The sequence below is a fragment of the Haliotis rubra genome, unplaced genomic scaffold (assembly GCF_003918875.1).
Source record: "Haliotis rubra isolate DU_JTF1 unplaced genomic scaffold, ASM391887v1 Scf223, whole genome shotgun sequence".
Taxonomy (NCBI): Eukaryota; Metazoa; Mollusca; class Gastropoda; order Lepetellida; family Haliotidae; genus Haliotis; species Haliotis rubra.
In genome coordinates, this window is record NW_025766259.1 from 1104532 (window position 1) to 1114689 (window position 10158).

General features: G+C 42.8%; 1 protein-coding gene across 1 annotated transcript; it reads right to left on the reverse strand.

Moving 5' to 3' along the window:
- Positions 1-588: 588 nt before the first annotated feature.
- Positions 589-8814, reverse strand: LOC124277565 (flocculation protein FLO11-like). Its single transcript, XM_046713283.1, has 5 exons — positions 8586-8814; positions 2685-4321; positions 2434-2536; positions 2084-2263; positions 589-1602 (listed from the first exon to the last, which is right to left on the reverse strand). Exons 1-5 carry the CDS (start codon positions 8743-8745, stop codon positions 1304-1306), a joined length of 2379 nt encoding a protein of 792 aa, XP_046569239.1. The 5' UTR covers positions 8746-8814; the 3' UTR covers positions 589-1303.
- Between the last annotated feature and the right edge of the window lie 1344 nt (positions 8815-10158).

Sequence of the window (10158 nt, forward strand, 5' to 3'; positions counted from 1 at the left end):
GAGATTAATACATATAGGGCCCTCTGTGCTGCAGGTCTTCGGACATTCATTACTTAAATGGGTTTCATACATTGTGGCCATGTGGGGAATCGAAGACGGGTCTTAAGCGTGACTAGCGAACGCTTTAACCACCAAGCAACCCCACAACCATATTGGCAATAAACATTCGTATTTACACATATGCTATTAGTCTCTGACAACTGAGCATATTTTATACACGCGACCACCATGATACATCATATTTAGGGACCGTTCATAACTTATGGCTGGGGCCCGCTAGTGATGGTAAATTTTATGGAGTATCATGTACAACGTGGATGACCCCCCTAAATAAATTTATGCACAAAGTGACCCCACCCCCACCTGCATGTCAAGTACATCAAACACAGCCCCTATTTTAAAGCATCAACTTTGAATAATATGTTCAAAATTGCTGACCCAACCTAGTACATGTTCACAAAAGTGATGACCCCTGAACAAGTGTATATTTTTTTACAGATAATCTATACTGATTATTCTCATACGTCGATATTATATAATCATAGCACAAAAGTTCAATATGAAATAAAAAAAGAGAAGAACAAGTAGTCAATTGTGATTTGTTTATTTGTGGTGAATGCAAATTGAATGCATGGAACGTAGCTTTTTTCATGGAATATTGCACAACTTGGGTTGTAATGAGTGATGTAGCACCGACATTAATCAATAAATAACGAACATATCATACAAAGATCTAGGACTAGCTAGGATAGGGCAGACGTAGACACAGGGAATGAGGCTAATCGAGAACAAAATATTGCACAAAATAAACGACTTCTTTGCAAACTTTGGCAAAATGCGAACAACATCAAGCAGCGTGTGATAGCTTGTAAAATGCAACAGTGACAAGTTGACAATGCACTAATGACTAGTTTGGGATTTGTCAAAAAGCAATTTTACAAACTATAAGTTTCCTAAGACGAGGTAAAGGGTGAAGAATCTCAGTACTGTTCAATACTGTATAAGCTGTAAAGGTAACCCAGCATGCAAAAACATGGCGGGCGGCTGACTTCCTGTTCCAAATATACACTTCTCACCAAATATGGTAGTTGAATTGTACAATTATGACAAATTGGTCGAGACCATAAACGCAGTCCGACTATAAAGAAAAGATGCTTTCAAATATTTACATCCGATAACAGTCGAGCGACGAGACGGAGGAGAACGAACGGTAACAGTCACACATAACGGTAACAAAAACAAATGGTGACTACCGGAAGCAGTCTGAGCACTACTAGAAACTGGAGTATTCTTCTGCAAGAAATTAGTTCCTCGGCGAGAGAACCGGTGCACTGGGGATTTTGCCATCAGTGAATTTAAACTGACGTTTGTCGTGGCACTTTTCGAGGGCAGGACAGTTGGGGTGGTTTTCCTTCAGATGAACGTAGTGGAGCTCGGGGTCACCCGTGGTATGGCCGCAGTCTTCACAGACGTACATCTTGCATCGACGTTCTTTGTAAGCGAAGGCCAGCTCCGACCCGTGCACCTTCTTGGCGTGGGACTCGAGGCTACAACGCTGGGTGAAGGCTTTGCCACACTTTTCACATTTGTAAGGCTTTACACCTGCAAATTAAGGAAATAATTCAATTCACGGTCTCATAGAAATATGAAGGAATCGTGTGGTTATTAATCCTTTCTGCTGTACGTGCGTTCGCCCATTCTTCCTGCTTTGTTTTGAAATACACTGAAGGTGTTTACATCATCAACAACATAACATTCCAGTCACGGGGAGAACAAATTCGTTCGTAGTTATTGTCCTATCCAGTAATTAATTTCAAGAAAAATTTGACTTTTTAAACAGAAAACGCACAACTTCATTTAGAATAGATTCTGTTAACAACTCTGGCGCTAATTACTCTGGGGCGGTAGGGTAGCGTAGTGGGCAAGTGTCCGCTCGTCCGCCCGGATTCGAGTCCCCATATGGGTACAATGTGTGAAGCCCATTTCTGGTCTCCCCCGCCGTGATATTGCTGGAATATCGCTAAAAGCGGCGTAATATCATACCCACTCACTCACTAATTACTGTGTTGTTATAAGTGTTTACCTGTATGTATTCTTGTGTGTCGCTTCAGGTCGAAGGTGTCGTTGAAACCCTTGCCACAGAACGTACAAAGGTACCGTTTGACCTCGCTATGGTTCTTCACATGGCGGTTGAGCAATCGCTGGAGTGCAAACTCCTTCTGGCAGACTTTGCACATGTACCTCCCGCTGTCGGTCATAACAGCTGAAAATTTTAATTAAAATTATATTACACTGACATAGAATATATGACTAAAACTCAAAATTGGATTAAATAAATACAAGTTAACATTAGCAGAAAAAATACACTTCTCAATTCTCTTTCTTCGTGAAATGATGATGGAAGGCCACGTAAGGGAGATAACTGCTGTTTACCTTTCTGTTTAATGACAGTGTCCTCGAGGTCGGCTTCTGTGAAAGAGGGGTTCTTGATACCATAGCCACCATTAATCACTTCTACATCAGTACGTCCTGCTTGCTGAAAAGACAAGATGTAAAATGAATAACCACGCGACCATTATGATTTGAGTTGCAGGAACTTCCAAATGCCCAACAAACCCCATGTTTTACCCATTACTTAGCTTCAAATGATAACCGTTTAAATATCTGAAGTTTCAGAAACCAACCTTGAGGAGAAGCAGCAACGTCGGTGCCATCTTGACGTCTCGGTGTTCGTCACGTGACGCCATCTCAAGGTCGTGCAGGGAGACTAGGGACCACTTGGCTTCTTTACTTGTGTTTGGTGAGGAGCCGGGTGTGTTGGGGGTCAGGCGGTTCTCAGCGTCCTCACTCTTGACATTGGGCGGTATATCGGTGACAACAGACAGTGCTGACATGGGGGAGGTGGATTTCATATCTCTGGGAAGACTGTTCATCTCAGAGGTCGCTGATCTGTACGGGTTCACCATGCTGACATTATTGCGGTGATCCATGGAAAAGTTCAAAGGTTGAGGTGATACACTTCCGTTTGGATCATGTTTGGTCAGTAAAGGCATAGGTTGAGCAATAAGATGTGGGGTGACAGGTCGTTTAGCGTAAGTGTCTTTCGTATCGGTATCCTCCCACGGCCGCAGAGGCTGGGTAGGGTGGGGCCTTGGCTGATACTTCACCGGTGGGATGGTGTTTTCTAGACTAGGTGGACACGTTGTGCGGGGGTGATCGGAGGAAGTGATGGTGGAACATGGTTGAACTGAACTTTGGTACATGGATACATTGGTCTTATCCTCGCGACACATATTCCTTACAGCATATGGAGGTAGGGAGGACACAGGGTTGGGGAGATGAGCCATGGTGAGGGGAAGACCCTTTGTACCATGGGGCAGCACTGGTATACGGCCCCCTTGCACTGGGAATGGAGACAAGGACTGAGCGTAAAACTTGTTATTGGTAAAGTTCTGCAAGGGCTGCCTGGCAAATGGAGTCCTTGGGAGGTCATGGCTCAACGGCTTTTCGTGCATTTTGGGGACAATATTTTCCTTTGAGTTCTCTGCATAACGCGAAGACACATATCCAGCTGATGTCACAGTTGAAACTGAAGATTTAGTGACGTCACTGTGTGCTTTAAACATTTCCGACCGAGGGCTGGGTGGGCTGCTTGATGATTGCCAGCCCGTCTCTGAACAAGGGCCGTGAGACGGTGTTGGGGGTGGGGTGAGGGTTGCATATCGGGATCTGGGTGGCAGACGTCCAGGTATCGGGCTACTCATCCATGGCATGTGCAGAACTGGAAATACTCGCCTGCAAGCGATTGGAATGTTCTCTGCGGAAGATTTTGGAGTCGAACTAAGAATGACTGAAGGCAGACTCGGGGGTCTGGTCGGGACTGTCATCCTTACGTGTGTAGCGGACATCTCGGTCTTCACGTCCGGGGTGGTAAAGACAGGGCGTATGTCTTCCACCCGTGACAAGACAGGAGAAGGGACCGGTGTGGGTGAGGTTTCTGTGGAGCCCATCCTAGTGGACGATACTTCAGACACTGTACAGACAACCGACGAGTCGGGTGTCGGGGTGTTTGCCGCTGAACGGTCAAACGTACCGGGGTGGGTGAAGGAAGATGATACATCAGAAATGTCTTTGGATGCATATCCTGAAGAATAGCCGCTGGAGTCGCTGTTGTATGAGAATGGCGATCCCTTGCTGTTGTCGAGGTGGATGATGTCGTGACTTGTGATGTCATCGTTAATGCGTTCACTGGGTGTGACGGTCAAGTCGACGGATAAGTCTTCTGACAAACGGGCTCGTTTGGCTTCAGTGACTTCGGTATCTGTAAACACAAAGTAACAAATATTACAGACAGACTGTTTATCACTAATGCTATCAACCGTACTGTAAGGCATTCCAGTCTCCTACTTTAAATAAACTAGAGCAGAGTTATTTCTCAGAACGAGTTAGCAATGGAAAGTGATTGATCCCATTGTTCTCATATCCTGTTAGGATTTGAACGGATTCTTGGGGTTTATTTTTTCCTATTGTTACAAGGTGTAAAAGGGTCGTTATCTCCTATGGCTCTTGACAAAAGACATAGCAGGTCAGGGGTTGCAGGCAGGTCCAGCATGCCCCGGGGGCCATACCCGCTTCAAAAGATCAAATAGCAAATAGTGACCTCGTGCCCACTGGACGCAATGGGATGGCACGGGCCACAAATTCTTTAACATTCGCGGTGTTTTTGTCAATATGGCCAAGAAACATCTGTTGCATGTACCACGTGACCCATAAACAATAAGTCACGTGACTGGCAAACCGATCTCACCTCTGCGCAGCAGGGTGATTGCTGGTCAGGTTTGCTTGCGGCTTAATGGTCTGTCGTCTGATGTAAGTTTCCCGCGCTTTCCTATTCATCTGCTATCTGACGGGCCATGAGCTTCGCCGACATCTGCTCGCCTTCTTTTTAACGGTTCGGCAGAAGATAAATGGCAGGCGAGGCGGGAAGAGCGAATGAAAGCGCTCTTTGTCCCATGCAGCCCCATTCCTTTGCACGTTGAAGGTTTGAGTGAAGGAGGGGCATTTGCCTTCCGATAGACAGGTGACCCGAAAAAACAAGCCACGTGCCTGGCACGCGACAAGGCAGACGACATAATACACGCCATTTGCAATATGATCGAGACACGTCGAACACGCGGCTTTCTATTACAAGGAAGTGTTTGTTTTGCCGCAAGCAGATCGCTTTTAGATCTTTACAACTGGGTGATTGCCTTAATATTTGCTAATAGGTTTTAACAAAGATACATTATGTATTCCTGGCGAACAGCTGATCTGAAGTCGGAGCGGAGAAATAACAAAAGACGGTTGAGGAGTGTGATGGGACGTGTATTATTTGGGAGATTACTATATGAATATTTAATGGCAGCATAATGAGGGAATGTAGCCTGGGTTCGTTTTCATTAGAAAACATACCGATAGATCACAGAAACGTGTACAACTCGCCGTGATATTACCATGGCTATTTTCAGGAATAATTTTCAACTTAACAGTTTCAACGGTTATCACTACAAAAATAACCCGTTTTTAATTAACGCGTTTCTAAACTAAAATTTACAGTATTTGTGTTTAAAATAGCAAGGACTTCGTGGCGATGGCCATGGCAACGAGTGAACATATATACTGCTTAAAAGAAGTTAAGGAACACCCGATTGTTTCATATTACCTAGTTACGTCACGCCATACCTTTATTATGTAATATACTGATAATAAATTCTGCTTATTTACAGTGACTTTTGACTTATGCTACAATTTAAATGAAAGAAATGTAGTCACGTTAATGCTACAAAACAAGTGTTATCCTATTGCATAGACTAACAACTAGTGTCTGAAATGAACATATTTTACAGAAAAAAAGTTCGTAGTAAAAAACAATAAAATATATTGAAAAAGAGCCCTGAGATTTTCTTCAAGCTGTGGAAATCTAAGACTTGCCACATTTTCTAGACTTGCGTGGTCTTTCTTGGATATATTTGTTTTAGGATCTGTATTGACAGACTACATATTTCATTTCTAACATGATCATTGAATTTAAAGAAGATTAACATAAAATTTCAGCAATATTTTCTGGAATCCACCCCAGATGCAACCATAACGTCATCAACGTGTACTGCTCAAATGTAGCGCATCGCAACATGCCTTGACAATAAAACTAAACGCCCAAATTCAAAATTAACGATGTTTCCAGTTGTTCCTGGCCGCCCCAGGGACAGATAGGGTAGCACCCCGGTGGGGGTGAGTTAACGCGGAGCACAAGGGGGGTCGGATTACGGGATGACCGGTCGTTATCGTGACCGCGATCAGAGGTCAGTGAAATTTGGACAGCTAACAATATGGCGTAAGGGGGAGCGGACGGCCCCCGTGGGGTGGGGACTGATGGACAAAGATGGGTCAGTCGCTAATGAGGCTACATCGGGGAGCGTTATATGGGGGGCATAAATTTTAACGGGGTACTGATACTTTGGAATACGTCTTGGTGGATTATCCAGGATGGTTATCAAGCTTGTTTATATAGGTTACCTTTAGGTTTACATAGGTTACAGAGAATTGGTTTTTTTCAGCTTCATGTACACTTCCACAGATACCCACCCAACCAGAGACCATATAATAGATCTATTATATGGTCTCTGACCCAACTAAGTAATTTACATACAGCCGATTTGTATGTCGAATCGCTGAGTGGGGCTGTGATTGATGGTACGATAAACATTCAACTGATGTGAAAAAGGTTAATTAACCTGCGTTTTCATTCCATTTGACTTAGCATTCAAAACTAATTGTTAGCTTTTCGGCGTTTTCAAGAAATAAGCACTCTGACCGTTTAAGTGTTAAAAATGCCGACGGGCATTTCCCCTTGTTTTGACAATAATTGACTTAAAGCTTGTTTTACTAGCCCGGAGACAAAGGACTCGACTTCTGAATTTGACTGTCTAAACACTTTCTCACACCTAGAAATCGTGTGATTCCTGCACTGATTACATGGCAAGGTCGGTCGTATACAATGAAGGGCTCAACGCTGAGGTCGATTTGAATCGCCTGGGTGTTACGTAATCACGGTAGTTCATCAGACGAAGCCCGACACTGACGGTCAATCTTTACGGGGGGTCGTAAATGTGACGTCATCAAAAGCCCCATTCAAACCCCTTGACTAACGGCAACTGCTACTCTGGATTTGCCTTTCTCGGTTACCAAGGCAACGGGTATTGTTGGACGTCGGACGCGCGAGGTTTGAAAGCACGAGACAGCTGCGCGTGGTAGTATTTGTGGCGAGGCCTAGGCTTGTCACAGCAATTATTGACACCGCTGGAAGATGAATCGTTCGCTGGATAAAACGAATATTGACTTTGATTCGCATTCGGTTGGGAATGTGAGTCACCACAAATACTACGTGTACTCATGTAGTAATATTATGTAATATAAAGTCATACACAACTATTGCCATGTTACTGAGAACAAACCCCTTTATCAATGACAGCACCTGATATTCCAAACATTCCTATCAAACCAAGAAATATTAAGACATCCAATGATACCCTTTAAGAAAATCGTATGCAAAACACCTCCTGGCCTTGTATCGAAAACCTAACAACTGAAAACATTCCTATATACCACTTATACCGAGCAATAACTTAAACCTAAGTAATTTCACCTACATCTATTCAAAGAAATATGATTAATGCTTCAGTAAATAAATACTGACATGATCAATGGCCATGTCGCGATGTACTTTGACACTACACACGGTTTGACAGCTGACATAAGATCTGCGCGTATGCACACAACAGCAATATACACACGTCGCTCAAGGGGTGATGAATGGTAATGCTTTTAGTTGACTGGTAATTTATTGGCCGTATCGTGAATTGTTGTTTCAAGGACTGATTACCTAGAATTGAATGTACATGTAGATTAACAACTGAATAGAATAAGGGGTTAAAACAATCACCAAATTCGAGGTTTATCCTGTCCGGATATCAGTGAGAAGAGTGACACGCCAAGACGGGTTAGGAGGTTCGTCATGTGTATCATTGAAAGGTAAACAAAATACTCATGGTGTTCTTACAAGACGCGCGGTCATAGCAATGACTGACAATCTAAAAGATCCAACATTTCTACACAACTAAATTATCAGTGTTAAATTTGGATAGAAAAGTGAGGGAAATTTGAAATACGAACGACAGGTGTTGAAGGGTCCCGTCAACGTTTTATCGATTGGGAACAACAATAGAACTTGGTTCACACTAAGAATAGCAACACGGACCGCACGGGAAGAAAACTGGATGCTAAATATGACACAGTTATAACTGACTGAACTCTGTACTGAGTGAGAAGCACACAATATATTACAAACTATCAAAAAGTTTGCCTACCTGTCAAAATAACCCCAAACAACAAACGTACTAAATGGCGAAATATTTTAGCCGTCTGCTTCTTGTCTAAGAGTGTTGTGTAAAATTAAGTATATGTTGAGATTTGACAAACGTTGTTGACCAGCTGGTCAAACCAAGCCCGGAGCGAGAGAAAGCTAACACGAAGAACATAACACTGACCTGTCCGAAGTATGGCGAACTCGCTGTCCGAGGCAAAATGGCCATTGGGGGTGACCACTGGTTTGGACGGCTGGCTTGTAGACACGGAGGTCTCTGTTGTTGTTTCTGAATGGCGTCTCTTCTTGCCTTGAAACCTACACACTAGAAAAGATTTCGGCATTTTGGTGTTTGAGGCGCTGACCCGCCTTGCTGTGAAGTCTATCGGAGTTGATGTGCTCGCTCATTCACATTGCTGAGCATTTTGTAATGAGCGCTCTTTCCGGGAAAGCGTGCATGGCGCACGCGCTGAGCGCAGCCAGCCACACAAATTACAGCGGTTAATTGTTATGCAAATGAGCTGAGTTCTAGCGGTAACTGCATTCTCGCCGCAAGAAACCCGTTGTCTGTTAGACATTGACGGGGGCTTTCAACTCAGCGTGTGAGCGTTCACAATACAAATAAACTCGAACTGTCCATGATAAACTCCACCGGACACGCATCGGCGAATATATTCTGTGATCTATGTCCAATGTTAAACTTGAGACAATATTTGGAAGAAGAAATAAAAGAAACGAGTGATTGAATTAAGATGTGATTTCAATACTCAAATACAGTTATAGCGATCTTGTACATGGAGTTTTGTGTTTACATGTTTTTGTATATTTTTAACATGATATGTCGAGGGGTATTAGATGACGGGTTTGACAGGAGTGACACCTTGCTTGTTTGAAGACATGAGCACCCCTGTTGTGTGACATGGCGATTTTAAGAGATAAACTATGGTAGACCAGTATGGTTAACTGTACAAGTCATACTGTTGTTTGTTTGTATGTTTACATTTGATATATACTAAATAACTCACCTAATGTCACCGAATTATTTGATAACACGGCGTCCATATAAACAGAAGAAAAGTATATTTTAAATCAAAGTTTCAAGTAATACAAAAACATATACAGTTTACCTTTTTACTTAAACTGTACTTGCAAAAACTATTTTAGTGTATATTTTGTTATTTAGAGCACAGGTATTAAGGAAATACAATTCGTGAAACGCAGGCCATTTGAAAGCATAGTTATCACGACCTTTCCTATTTAAAAATAACTCTGCCTTTGAAAACCGACTTAAAATAACCTGTTATCATGACTCACAGAAATTTGTCCCTTTTTCAGAATATTAAGGACGTTATGCATGTACACGGTAGTACATTGTGTTTAAAGTTAAGTAAGAATACATATGTCTTCTGTTATGTCTTGCTGTAAGTCCTTGGTTGGTCATGGCCGATGGGTCAATTTCGGACAGGACGTACCATGAAACCCCGAATTACAAAACTCCCTATCTAACTGCGAGTCTGATATAGCTGAAGTACTTCAAGGGGATCGTAGATAACGCTCAGGTTGGATTACCCCTTTCCCATGGCCCCTTCTCGGTCATGGGAAAGACGTTACGTTAAAACTAAGACCTGTCCCCGTAAACAGTAAATAGTCATGATTATATCATACATGATTATTATAACATTTACCATCAATACTACATTACGAATTAACTATGCAGCCACACAGTTCCGTTAAGACATACTCTCATAACTATATTA